The 14,023-nt window shown below is 41.5% G+C and overlaps 1 protein-coding gene across 1 annotated transcript in view; it reads left to right on the forward strand.

Annotated features, from left to right (window-relative positions):
- Positions 1 to 13,974, forward strand: part of adcy7 (adenylate cyclase 7) — a 57,286-nt gene extending 43,312 nt beyond the window's left edge. Inside the window, exons 11-27 of the mRNA XM_061068845.1 lie at positions 237 to 425; positions 970 to 1,001; positions 3,504 to 3,563; positions 4,469 to 4,546; positions 5,073 to 5,142; positions 5,425 to 5,522; positions 5,769 to 5,853; positions 6,631 to 6,768; positions 6,912 to 7,010; positions 7,525 to 7,721; positions 8,032 to 8,143; positions 8,435 to 8,593; positions 9,302 to 9,448; positions 9,675 to 9,782; positions 10,205 to 10,319; positions 11,634 to 11,758; positions 12,803 to 13,974. Of these exons, the coding sequence (XP_060924828.1) occupies positions 237 to 425; positions 970 to 1,001; positions 3,504 to 3,563; positions 4,469 to 4,546; positions 5,073 to 5,142; positions 5,425 to 5,522; positions 5,769 to 5,853; positions 6,631 to 6,768; positions 6,912 to 7,010; positions 7,525 to 7,721; positions 8,032 to 8,143; positions 8,435 to 8,593; positions 9,302 to 9,448; positions 9,675 to 9,782; positions 10,205 to 10,319; positions 11,634 to 11,758; positions 12,803 to 12,949 (1,959 nt within the window). The 3' untranslated portion in view covers positions 12,950 to 13,974. The remainder of the gene's footprint in view (positions 1 to 236; positions 426 to 969; positions 1,002 to 3,503; positions 3,564 to 4,468; positions 4,547 to 5,072; positions 5,143 to 5,424; positions 5,523 to 5,768; positions 5,854 to 6,630; positions 6,769 to 6,911; positions 7,011 to 7,524; positions 7,722 to 8,031; positions 8,144 to 8,434; positions 8,594 to 9,301; positions 9,449 to 9,674; positions 9,783 to 10,204; positions 10,320 to 11,633; positions 11,759 to 12,802) is intronic.
- The last annotated feature ends 49 nt before the right edge of the window (positions 13,975 to 14,023 follow it).

Below are 14,023 nucleotides of genomic sequence, written 5' to 3' on the forward strand. Positions count from 1 at the left end.
TAAAACATCTGGATGACCCAGAACAACAGTTCTCCTCTTGCATAGATTTGGCTTTTCTACTATTGTTACCAAATTAATTGAAGCACCTAATTGATTTTAACTGGCAGAATCTAACTTGCACATAGGGACCCTTTTAAAATACCAGATGCATTGCAGGTTAGCATTTTGCATGGATTCCACAGATACGTACTCACTCTTAACATTAAATATCAAATGTCTTGTCTTTGTGTCTTAAGTCTAAGGACCCATCTCTGAACGCCCGCAGCGCGCCTAAACATCGTGTGAATGATGGTCTGAAGATGCGTGCGTCAGTGCGTATGACCCGTTACCTGGAATCCTGGGGGGCTGTCAAACCTTTTGCTCACCTGCAGAGCCCAGAGGGCTTCAGCCCAGACACCATCATCAATGGCAAGCCACGCAACAAGGTGAGTGATATCAACTGGTAAATAACCGATGTGTGTTACCACTACTGAAAATATGCCTCTACACGTAATGGAAGATGTAGGGAAAGCTTTTGTTGACTTTTCTGAGCTGTTGGATGTTGTTTTGATTGATGTTCTGATGCATCCAACATTTCTAATACTATATTACTATAATAAATGTTAGCTGTTCGAATCGCAGCATCTCGAAAGAGCTGCACTAAATATGTATGTTTATGCAGAGTATTAGTGTTAGTGGAAGAAGTAGTTCTTAGAATTTTTTTTAACTAAAAGTAGCAATACAACAGTGTAGAAATACTTAAATGTTAAGTCAGATAATTTGTAAAGTAGCATTATTAGAAGCAAAGTATGCTTAAAGAACCAAAAGTAAAAGTAATCCTTATGCAGAAAGACCCATTTCATAGTATTGATTGTGTTATTGGACAACAAATATTGATACACTGATGTGTATGTAACTCTTAATTGTTGGAGCTAGATTAACTAACACTTGTATCAATAATGTGAGTCTGTACCAATCTGTGTTTTCCAGGACATCCCCCTGCGATCAAAGATCACCGAAAGGTAAGACACTTCTCAGCTGCTGTATTGATATGTTAAGCCTCCATTTCATGTCTGTTTCGATTTTGCAGGTATATCAACAGAGTCAGTCTGAAACTTGACTGGGGTAAAGAGACAGAATGTGCTCACACATAATCACCTTGGAAGGCAGCCCTTGTAATAACCCTGTTGCTCAAAAGCATCTTGATGGCCATTGCTTTTGCAGGAACGTTAGTCCTCCATCATCTTGCCCTGCCAAGAGGTTTCCATCTGTTCAAATAATCTGAGCTGGTCTCCATCACATTATATTAATAATATTATTATGTAATACACTAAATTCGGCATCAAACCATTGTACTGTAATACAGTCAGTACATTTCTGCCAATGTTCAGATCCAAGATTCTACTTTACGTTATATGTGAGATTTTCGGTCTGGCTTGTTCTTTTTCACACTTACATTTGAAACAATATTCAGGTAAGGGTCTAAAGCAGTGTGTTCGGTGGCTCTTTTACACATAATGGTTTATTACAACCCATTTCTGAGCTGGTATACTTTTTTTATGTTTTAGATTTAACAATTGCTGTCTCTGTTAAAATCCCCTGGCAGCTTTGGGTTACATTTTCGCACAAACCAGCTGATTACTTATCAATGATTAATGCATGATTTAACGACTTAATACAGAAAGCAGCACAATGCAATCTCTAAGTTCACCTGTTTATTCATGCAAGTATCCAATCAGCCAATCACGTTGCAGCAGAGCAGTGGATAAAATCCAAGAGCTTTAGTCGATATTCACATTAAACATCAGAATGGGGGAAGATCTGATCTCGGTGACTTCCACCACGGCATGAATGTTCACACCAGTCAGAGTGTTTCTAAAACAGCTGATCTCCTGTGACATAAAGGCCACAGTAACTCATGTACCCACTGTTTAGAACTGTAGTGAGCAGGAAAACCACTCAGAACGAACAACACAACAAACTTTGAACCACATGTGCTTACTCTCCTGTTGCTGAGAACAGAAATCCAGAGCTTCGCTGGCGTGTTGAAGACTGAAAAATGTAGCGTGGTCTGATAAGTGTAGAGTTTGCGTCATGCCGAGGTCGGGTCAGGATTTGGTTTCAACAGCATCAGTCCATCAACCCAACCTGCCTCGTGTCCAAAGCTCAGACTGATTGTGTAATTCATGGCACACTTCTGGCCACTTGATACTAATAGGAGATGTTGTTGATACTTTTATCCCTTTATTGCCACAGTTTTCTATCTTTATTATTTGATACTTCCAGCAAGAAAATGCTCAATGGCACAGTCAGAAGTCTCAAACTAGTTTCATAAACATGACAATAAGTAAATTGAGCTTCAGTGGGTCTCCTCAGTCACCAAATAGGAATCCAACAGACCATTTGGGATGTGGTTGAACAGGAAATTGGCAGCTTGGATGTGCAGCTGACAAATCTGCAAAAATGATGTGATGTCAATATAGTCATCAATGCTGAGAAGAATTTTCTGAGAGCAAATTCTCATTTAGTTCCTATTAAAGTGCTTGGTAATTATAAATTACCAATTCACCGCACGTATAATTACATCAGGTTATTACCTCTGCCAAAGAGGTTATGCTTCCATTAACATTTGTTTGTTTATCTGTTAGTTTGGAGCATTACACAAAAAGCTACTGAAGAGATTACTACAAAACTTGCTGGGTGGATATGGTATGGGTCAGGGAAGAACCTTTAAATGTTTGGTATGGATCAGGATCAGGTGGCGGACACAGGGATTTCTTTCTCTCTCTTTAACATTTCATTATAGGTGTTAGCCGTGGTAGAGGTATGCATTCTTGGTTTGCCCAAGTTTGTGTCATTGTCATTATTATGCAGTAGAAACCACAGGAAACATAACAGAGGATGTAATCTTAATACCAGGTGAAATAGCTCCTAAAATCAAATGTTGAGATTATTTGTCCATGTCCCCGAAACAAAAGGGATGTCACACACGTAACACTTTCACTGACAGATTGTCGCCACTGGGCCGCTGCTGAGTGTAGCTGTACTGCATTGTCGCTCCTTTAGTGTGGTGAGAGGGCTGAGCTCGATGAAGAGGCCTTCCATAAGTCTGGCACAGGCAGCGAGTGCACAGACAAATATGTAAAGTGTAGCTACTGATTAGTGAGAAGGACTCACCTACACAAACTGTGTGGGCTGGAGTAATGTGATTAGAACAGATAAGTGTGGGCCTAAAAGCACAAGCATTCCACACTATGAAAGTGGAGGTTTTGTTTTTTACGGTGGAAATCGTTAAAGCAGCTGCTGCTGAACGCGTCTGAGGCTGAAGTGAGAGTGAAATGAGATGCATCCTCTAAAGCTTCATGACAATACACAGCAAAATATGTGTAGTTCTTTGGTTAAATGTAGAAGTTGTGATTGGGCAACACCCGTTCAAGTGCCTATATCAAACTGTTTCATATAGATTTATATAGATTTTGTTCATGATGGTTTTGTGTTAATGTCTCACTGTTGGGCCCTGGCAGCTTTGAGGAGTCTCTAGAGGAACCTTTCTCCTTGCCTGCAGCTCCGTTCAGCAGCTATAAGTGAGTGGGGCCCTCATGGCCCGCAAGGTCCCTCAGTGCAGTAGTTCTTAACCTCGTGGCGCCCTGAAACTAAATGAATGTATGCTTGCTCAAAGGCACTTATTTAAAAGATGGTGAGCTTTCACATCATGTAGAACGATTCTCACATTTTCATCTTTTAAATATTATGATAATTTTTGTGGGAAATGAGGCTGAAATGGCTAATTTATCGCAGTCATTTTAAAGTCAGACCACACTAATTCTACAGGAAATTCAAATAAAACAAATATAAATCTTGACCCCTCGCCCCCCAAACCCCAAATAATTCTCTAAGGTGTCTCGTCCTCCAGGGTGAGAACTACTGCTGTAGCAGAGAGCCTTGCCGTCCCAACACTAACCTGAACAGTGATATCACACTGTTCATCTCTCATCGTTTCTCAATGCTACCTCTTCCTAACAGGGCATCGTGTGATCTGAAATGCCATCAGCAAAACGCTGTAACTCCAGTAGACTGACATGCTGCTATTAACACTGATCACTGACTGGGGCTTGTGTGTGTGTGTGTGTGTGTGTGTGTCTGGGTCTGTGCGTCTGTGGTGAGTGTTTCCTTCCTGATTAGAGTAGGGGGTTTCCAAGCAGAGGCACGGCAGAAACACTCCCTCTGAATGCCCACAGAGATCATCTAACACACAGCGTTCTGCATCCGGCACACTCCTTCCACATAACTCACTCACAGGCACAACCGTTATTTCTCCCACTAATGCTCCGAATGGCATTAACCAAGTTGCCTCCCAGCACAGCTAAGCAGGACCTGAGTAACCTGCATGACCTAATATGGTTTCCCAGCATCTGTTCCTATCAGCCTGAGTGTCCCAGTGTCCATCCGTCTGCCTCGTCCCTAATTGTGTGTGTGCTTTCCGCTGCAGGAACAAATCCCAGAAGAGTAAGTTTGATGAGGAGCTGCACAATGAGATGACCACGACCATAGATGAGCTCAGCAGCAAGTAGGCTCATCTCTACTATAAAGCTTTCCTTTCAATGATAAAGCAGGTGTTTGATTGATGATGGAATATGCTGTCAAATAGAAGTGATGGTTTGCAGGGTGAGATATTTAATAACTATGGTTTTCCATTCAGCGCCATCATCAGGTCGAAATTCAAAATTGTCCTATATGACCATTAGCAGCAAAACAAATGCTATTCCCATCAGCTGCAGTTATATGTGTTTAGTGCTTATTAGTTAATGTTAGCATGCTAAAGCTTTGAGCTAAAATGGGCATCATAGTAAATATTACATCTGCTAACAGCCTATCAGCCTGTTAGCATTTTCATTGGGAGCATGTTAGGATTTAGCTTTGTTTGTCTGCACAGGATGCAGTGACATTTTCACTGTAAAATAGTATTGGACTATAGTATATTTTGAAACCTAGGGTTATAGTCAGAGCAATCTATTCTTTCTTCCTTTTTATTTCTTCCTTCCTTTCCTTATTAATTCTTACATAATTCCCTCCTTCCTCTCTCCCTCTCTCAGGCAATGGTCTAAGACTGAGGAGAGTAGCAGCTTAGCTCTGTGGTTTCCAAGGAAAGATCTGGAAAAGCAGGTTGGTTTGACATTTAGCTCAATGAAAACATCTACAGTCCAGGCTGCAAGTATTTGGAACGATGTGAACTCTCACAATTTGGGAACCATGTTTAAAAAGGGCTGTGTCTCGTACACGAACCTCCTACATTAAAACTGAGATGTGGCACTTTCTCGCGGTTTCTTTATCCACAGAGACTGAAGAACAAAAATGTGCAAATACTTATGGCCTGGTGTATATTTCTACAATGTCATACATTTCACTTCACCTAGAAGTTCATGGGTGTACTGTGTTCCTTCTCAGTACCGAGCTCTGGATTTGCCGATGTTCAAACACTATGTTGGCTGCTCCACCTTCATCTTCCTCTGCATCTTTATGATTCAGCTGTTTGTCACAAAGGAGTGAGTATGACCAACTCATCAAGCATTATCAAACAATATTTTGTACGAACATTATTATCTTGCAGTGCAACTGGGACAAATGTCAGTTTGCATCTTTCTGCTTTTTCCCTGAGTTCTGAGATGTCGCCGACATCATTTGTCACAAGACATCTGTGACTTCTAAAGCACAATGTGAAGATTATATGTGTCGTGATGTGGGAAAGGAAAAGACTATTTCTGACAAACGCTGTTTTTTATCTCCCTCAGTCTACAGATGTTGGGTATTTCATTTGGAGTGTTGGTTTGTGTGCTGCTGCTGACGCTGGCCATCTGCTTCGCAGGTCACCTACAGGTCAGTGTTTGAAAGTCTCATATTCAGATATTTTAGATTCACTCATAGACTCAGCTCCTCCCAGGCAGTTTGTGTTGGTTCATATTTGGGTTTATAGAAAGTGGAAAAGTAAGCCTCGCGGTTATATCGACTCTTTCATACCTTCTTACAGTTAAACTGGATACAGGTCAAAGGTCAGTGTGGGACGGTCGGCCTTCATTTCAGCAGCACTTGTTAAAGTCTTGTTTGTTATGATGCTGACCTTGCACTGACTTGCAATACAAGTGTTTTGCTGTTAAAGTGGTATTGAATTAAAAAAAAAAAAATTGAGTTTGAGAAGAGGAAATGAAATGTTCTTTTGTAGTTTGAAGGCCACACAAGATTAACGGCATTCCATCACCAAGTTTTGTAGTAATCCATCCAGTAGTAATGTGTAGTCGTGCTAACAAAGGTAAGAAAACTCCTTAGCAATTACTTGGCCAAGTGTGATAATGGAGTGTTCGGTGTCTGTGAAGGTGTCGGACCGTGCCAGGTTTAGCCAGTGGTGTGAATGGAAACATGTCATGGAATCTGTCCCCTTGCTTACACAGGGCTGCAGCTTTCTATAGCGTAACCTATTGACCCCTGACATTCAGGCCTTGAGGCAACGTTTTCCTCATTCAGACAGATTGCCCTGGAAATAGCCAGCGTCACTCAGACATGATGTCTGGAGATTTACGACCGTGTCCGAGTCACGTTGTCCTCGTCGTACCTGTTTGACCCCCCCTCTCTCTCCTCACCTCTCTCTCACCTCTGCAGCGGCTGTTTCCTGAGAAGCTCTCGAGCTGCCAGTGGCTGTCGGCTGTGTCCGAGGCGGTGGTGAAGCGGCCGTGTGTGCGTCTCCCTCTGGCCACTATCACTACTACGGTCATCATTATCTTGGCCGTGTTCAACCTGGTAAGACTCCATCACATGTTGAGAGGGCCATTATATAGTCTGCTATTTCTAGCCGTCCTACACTTCACTGCCACCATGCCAAACTTCAAAGCATTCGGTCCAGGGGATGACCGTCAGTCCGATCTTTTTTTATCCCCCTGCAGTGCTTCGTCCAGACACGTGTGACAGAAAACATGGCCGACCTGTGTCACACAAATGGCTCCCATGAGCAGGGATCAGACGGAGGCCTCTTCTACCTGCCTGTGAGTGATGCATTTGTTAATCATAGGAAATAATTACATTTAACATTTTTTTATATTAGAGTGGATTAAATAGTATTTGCAAATAGTCCTGCTGTGTGTTTAACGGAGAGCCAGAGGAGATGTGATGCCAGAAGAGTTTCTGGGCTTTGATAAAGAGATACAGATACAGTATGATATAATCATGTCATATAATCTCTCTCTCCTATGTGAGCATTTGCTTTATTTCTGTGTTTTCACAACATATTTTAACAATGTTTTTTTTCACATCGTACATACAAAGCCTCATTAAAGACCCTTGTATTACAATACTATGTTTTTTTTATAAGCAGCTATTACAAGATTGTATTTGTAATGATGGATCAAAACATCAGACCCATCATAGAAACGTTCGCCATGCTCTATGTGGGTCCTGCTCATAGACTGTATATGAAGACAGATGTCATTGCATTTATGGATAGTGGCAGGAAATGTCACAGGTCTAATTCTAAATCCTGTCCCTCTTCCTGTCCTTCAGTACTCTGTATACTGCTGTATCCTGTCCCTCATTGCATGTGGAGTCTTCCTGCGGGTGAGCTTTGAGCTCAAAGTGCTCTTCCTCACCCTGGCCTCCACAGTATATTACATCCTCATCCTCAGCACCAAGAGTGAACTCTTTTTGGCCTATGGCAATGTCCTCTACGCACAGACCAATAGCAGCTGGAACTGCAGCAGGTAGGATTCAGTAGGAAAAGAAAACGCTTTCCGGTTGTTTGCTTTGATTTGATTTTTGAAAACCTTAAACTGTGACTGTTCGCCACAGTAAAGTAACCTCTGAGTGGATTGAGTATTTCAAACCATAAATTGAAGTATAATGTAAATGAATTGGTGAAATAATAAATAACCTGAACTATGTGAGTGCATGTGGTCAACGTTTTTCTACCTTGTAAAGACATTGCTGTTGTGACCTTACCCTGAGTGATTGTGTGTGAAATGTGTAATTCAGAGTCATGTCCAGGTATAAATGTTTGTTCTTGTTCTACAGCAGAGACGATGGATCCATCCTGAGGTGGATCGGGCTGGTGAAGCACCCGCAGGTGATGAGCTGCATATACATCACCCTGTTCCTGGTGACCATGCTCATCCTCTCACAACAGGTACTGACGCTCTTGGCTTCTTTCTTTCATCCCAATTATACAAACTGAAATCTTGTTCATTTATATAAATCGGAGCATGACTACATTTATAACCTGTTAAACTTGTCATGACATCACCTCTTACACATCCTTCTGCCCCTGTTGTTCACCAGTTATTAACTGATAAAAAGTACTAAAGCTCTGGAAAAGAATACATCATTTCACTGCAAATAGAATAGAATTCCCATTAATATAGTTATTAAGTTATTGGTTTCTTTATTGCTCTAACCTCATTGTGTTCCTGTCTCCTAGAATGAGTCCTGCTTCCGTCAGGACTTCCTGCTGAAGTACAAGAACCACACGGAGCAGGACGAGATCGAGACCAGGGAGAACCTGAACCGCCTGCTGCTGGAGAACGTGCTGCCGGCCCATGTGGCGGCGCTGTTCGTCGGGGAGAATAAAAAGAACGAGGTGAGATGGCAGCCAGTTGAAAACCCCAGGCCAGAAATACTATAATAACCATTGCTTGTTTGTATAAAGCACAAGTAAGTTTACTTAAATATTTGAAAAAAAAATTGGGATCTATATACATTTTAGGTTATGTCCAAAGTCCTAAAGTTTGTAGAGAAGTTTTTATTTTTCTTATCTGCACAACGTCATTTTCTGAATTCTTCATTATGTCATTTTTCATATGATGTCAATTGATCAGGGATCATTTTATTAAAAAATATAATCTTGTAATAGATCGTCTCTCTCGTATTTGTGGAGATTTTTTGTAAAATGGTTCTTCAGACCATATTTTGTTCACTCCGATCAGTCACCTGGAGATTCTCTGCCAAGTGTGAAAATCTCTACATATGTTGTTGAGTTATTGTGGACATGCACATACATGCTGCACTAGTCTGAAGGGGCACAAAAGATAGAAGATGTTTTATTCATATTTTAAAATAGAGTGTCTCCTGTGATGTTTGGGTGTTTTCAAAATGTTTTGAAACTTTTTAGATATGAGGTCTTATCTGAAGAATTCAGCCCTAAACGAGGAGTAGTTGCAGTTTTGAAGTGTTTATGAAAATAGCAGTGAACAATCTTGAACTTGTATCAAAGCCCAACAATTCTATTTTCCCTCGTGGCAAAACTATTAACACCTTGTTCTTTTTTATTTTCCATCTCACCCAACAGGACCTCTATTACAAGTCCTATGACTGTGTGTGTGTGATGTTTGCCTCGGTACCGGATTTCAAAGAGTTTTACACCGAGTGTGATATCAACAAGGAGGGCCTGGAGTGTCTCAGGCTGCTCAACGAGATCATCGCCGACTTTGACGAGGTCAGCAAGACAAGAAGGAAAAACTTTCATCCTCATCCTTTAATCCTTTAGCACGTACTTCTCCACCAATTCCAAATGTTAACCATGTGGACATTGTGTTCAAACAGTACAGTGTAAATATCGAGCGTAATCCCCTCTGTGTGAAGTGCCAGCAGGAAGGAGGACTGTAGATGATGAAGTTCCCACATGCACACGTCACTCATTTTACTTTGCTCTGACCCGACAGCTGCTGTCCAAGCCAAAGTTCAGCGGTGTGGAGAAGATCAAGACAATCGGCAGCACTTATATGGCGGCTGCTGGGCTTAGTGGGACGCCCGGTCAGGAGAACAATCAGGTGGAGTAGCTACTGCTTCGGACCAGGCTCAGGGTTCCTGCACATCCTTGAAAACCATGACATTTATACATTTCCAGTCATGGAATCAATCTGATTTGATTAAATTGACCAAATATCCTTGAAATAATCCTTATTGTCCTTGAATTATTCGATTGTATTTCAGCCCCTTACATCGATCAATGTAAGGGGCTTCAATTCACCACTTTCTTAACTTTGCGTGAGAGGTGGGGTACACATCTTCCAGACCCTGTTCTGACCCACCTTCTGACTTAGGGGATAACATGCTCTATAGTGCCACCTGGTCAGTTGGGAACCCTGAGGTTCAGATTGATTTCTCAGCAAGCCTTCAACGCACTTTTTGACCTGTCATTAAAACTTGAAGTAGTCCCAGTGACGTGACTCCGCTGCCGCTGTTGTTTCAGGACAAAGAGAGACAACAGGCCCAGATAGGGAACATGGTGGAGTTCGCCATCGCTCTGATTGGCAAGTTGGACGGCATCAACAGACATTCCTTCAATAGCTTCAGGCTTCGTGTGGGTGAGTGTGCTCAGCTGCTTTTGGCACAAACCTTTCACTCACTGCTCTGTGTGCAGCTCTGTTGTGGATGACATAATAACCCTGTTTGTACTCTGCATGATTGGCATTAACGCTGCGTCTATGAAATATGCTCAGACTCGGGTCGGCACTAAAAGCATCTTATCGGAGTGAAGCCGTCTTTACGAGCTCATGTGCTGTAACCTCTGACAGAACTGTGTGCTGTCTGCTTTGTGGTCAGTTGAGGAGAAATGACTGTTGAGACGTTAAGAGCATTCAATAATAGATAAAGTCAGTGATATAATCAAAGCAAGAGATAAAGACCATGCTGTCGTCCTGACTCGGTTATTCTGCGACAGTTGATTCTGAGCAGAGAAAAGTTTTGCTTCAAACATTTACATTTCTTTGGTGATAAAAACACAACATGAGACATAAACAGTGAAATGTCGCAGTGAGAGATTCAGAGTTGTGTCACCATCAGCAGCTGGGTCTGAAACAGAAGACTCTCACTGCTACTCTTGAAATTTAAAAGCAGTGGAAGTGTTTGGCTCCTACCTATAAATGATGACATCATCACCCTAACCCCTGCTCTGAGTGGACCCATTTATTTGACTTGCAGCTAAATCCTGCCGCAGCTTTGGATGAGGACTCCCTCTATAGGGACACACACTGTTAATGGGGTTGTATGCTTACTGTGAACCAGATGACTCTGCTCGGTTTTATCTCTCAAAACACTCAAACATGTTTAAAAGTATTGTTTTGTGAGGGAAATGTTTTGGTGACATACATAGGTTGTTATGTCTGTGTGTTGTAGTCCTTGGGAAAGCCTGTGGAAACTGTGTCTGCCTGTAGTTTGAGAGATCACCTTAGCTTCAATTATGTGGAATTATAATAATTAGATGTAATTAATGTGACTATGTCCCTTCATATCTGCCATACTTGAATATTGTTCTTAAATTGAATTAATTAAGATCTTAAACATTTTTCAAATTAATTTGTTGAGTGCTGTAGAAAACCTAGCGCACACACACACAGAAAAAAACACAGGAAAGTAACGCAGGGTAAAAACTGTCCAAACCTTTTAATTTGATTATTTCAGTGAACCCTTCACAAAACACAGGATATTTTGCTGTTGTCAGTTTTGTCCTTGACAAAAATGAAATTACAAACCAACAGCATTCCAGCAATGAATGAAAATGTTTCAGCATCACCTCCTCTTTCCGAGCTGAGATGAATGTTTATGTGGATGCGCATGACATCATTTATCGTAAAACAGAGTCAGTTTGTGACCGCGTGGCCTCTGTGGTTTTTCCACAGGCATTAATCATGGCCCGGTAATCGCTGGAGTGATCGGGGCGAGGAAACCTCAGTACGACATCTGGGGCAACACAGTGAACGTGGCGAGCAGGATGGAGAGCACCGGGGAGCTCGGAAAGATCCAGGTACGTCCAGCTCAGTCCAACAAAGACAAACAGCAATATTTCATTCAGGTCTGTGAAAGGTCAGAGGACTATCTCACATAGTTACGGCTCCAGAGCTTTGTTTGGTAAATGTCAACACAATCATGGTCAGATTCATAAAGATCCCGTTTCTGACTCTGCGCCACATTGGAGGTTCTTCATTCAGCCCAACAGAAATAAAAGCTGTAAAAGGAATGTCTAATGAGATCAACATTTTATTTCCGTGCACTTTATGGCTGAATCACATTTATTTGTGGATTTGAAGAAATTCATGCTTTAACTTGAGAAACTACTTGAATTACTTTGATTTTGAAAAACGCAGGAGGTATAACATATAATCTGTCTGTTTAGAAAGTGTTTGTTATTCAGAGTTTAAACAACAACACGCTTCACTCAGGAGCTAGAATACGTTTTAAATTCAAAAGAAGCTAGAATGACGCAGTGGATCACAAACCTTCACCGCGGACCAACACATTTCTACAAGCCTCGGTTTGTTTAGTAAAATCCAGGAATTTTTTGATAATTCATGTTAAAAAAAAAAATGAATTTCTGGATCCACTCTTAAAGTGAATGGGTTCCTCCTTGGATAAAACCTCACCCTTCCACCATAATTAGAAAAATGGTTCAGTAGTTTTTGTTCAACTCTGCTCAAGGACTTCCAAACAGAATTGAAAACATAACCTTGACAGAGATAATAACGTTATTTTCATTATGATAGTTATTGAAATCATCTTGATAGGGTTGTTGTTCCCTCAGTAGAGCACAACTCCACCAAGGCCCAACAGCTCCCTTATGAAACCACATTGAAATGAACTAGATCTGGATTTTTATTTGGATGTTCACCACATTTCACACACTCATAGATACCAGGCCCCTAAATATGATCTTTCAACAAGATCCATGAATTGATCTTTTAGAAATCAGTGAAAATGTTGAAAAACAACCGATATCAATGTTAAAGAAATTGCGGGTGAAGACACGGATGAAGACATAACCTAAAATGTGTCTACTGCGTCACCTGCACAGGTAACAGAGGAGACATGTGGCGTGCTGCAGAAGCTGGGCTACTCGTGCGAGTGTCGAGGATTCATCAGCGTCAAAGGGAAAGGGGAGCTGAAGACCTTCTTCTTGTGCACTGACATGAGCAAGCAGCAGGGTATGGGGCTGAGCTGAGGCCCGGCCGCCTCAGACCCAAAGAACTGGAGACTCCTGCCCACAAGTCGACGAGTTTACAAACTCCTGCACGCAAGTGTTGATACACAGACCTGACTGTAACGTAGCCGTGCTCCCATGATGTCACTGGATGAAAATACGATGATACGAAGGATAAGAAAAGGATGCACAGCTGCTCTCTGCCCTTTAGTCAGCCATGCTGGAGACTTGGTCTGTACGGACAATCACAACCTTTTCTATTCACAAACACATTTGCGTCCAGTGCTCCGTCACTTTTCTACCTTTTTTTGTGTCTTTAACTTAGATGTCGTTTGGGAAAGAAAAAAAGTAAATTGTACTAATGCCAAATAAAGTTGTCATTTTTTTGGAGACCTCTTTGGTCCTTTAAAAACAAAACAACGGATTGTGTTTGGATCATATTGTGAAAGCCGTGAGGGTTTCCTGTTTGACACTCTGCTCTGTTACTGTGTAATGAGCAGGACGTACGTGAAACAGCATATACTTTAGATAATGATGTAGAAAAACTTTCCGATAAACTTTCACTTTCTCTTCAAGCTGCAAACCTGAAAATCAGTTTCCTCATCAACTCCGACTGACTCATGAGTTTAGTTCTTCTCTTCATGTAAAGTTCTAACATTTACGACGAGATATTTGCTGTTTGAGGAGGAGGAAGACAAATCCATGTGCTGTGCGTTTGCCATCTGTTAGAAAATGTCCTTTGCTGCCTGTTGCATATATGCTGCAATGCGGGAAACGAGTGGCGCTCTGTGCTGCGTCCTCGAGAACCTGCCTGCTGTCAATGTTTCTCCAGCTCCGGCGGAGATGGTCTCCTGACCTGCTCTGGATCGCTCTCTGTGCCTCTGAAAACGTCTGTCTGTCTCATGGCCTTGTCTTCTGAGACCCAAGATCTTATCTCTGATTGTGGTTACATAATAATAATGATAATAATGTATTGGCCTTTATGTGAACAAATGTGACATTGGATTTTGTACAGTTACAGAATGTAATAAATGTTTTCCTAAGTCTGTGGTTTGTCATTAAATATTTCACTCTATAAGCCAAGGTATTTCTTTT

The sequence above is a fragment of the Limanda limanda genome, chromosome 3, assembly GCF_963576545.1.
Source record: "Limanda limanda chromosome 3, fLimLim1.1, whole genome shotgun sequence".
NCBI classification, from domain to species: Eukaryota; Metazoa; Chordata; class Actinopteri; order Pleuronectiformes; family Pleuronectidae; genus Limanda; species Limanda limanda.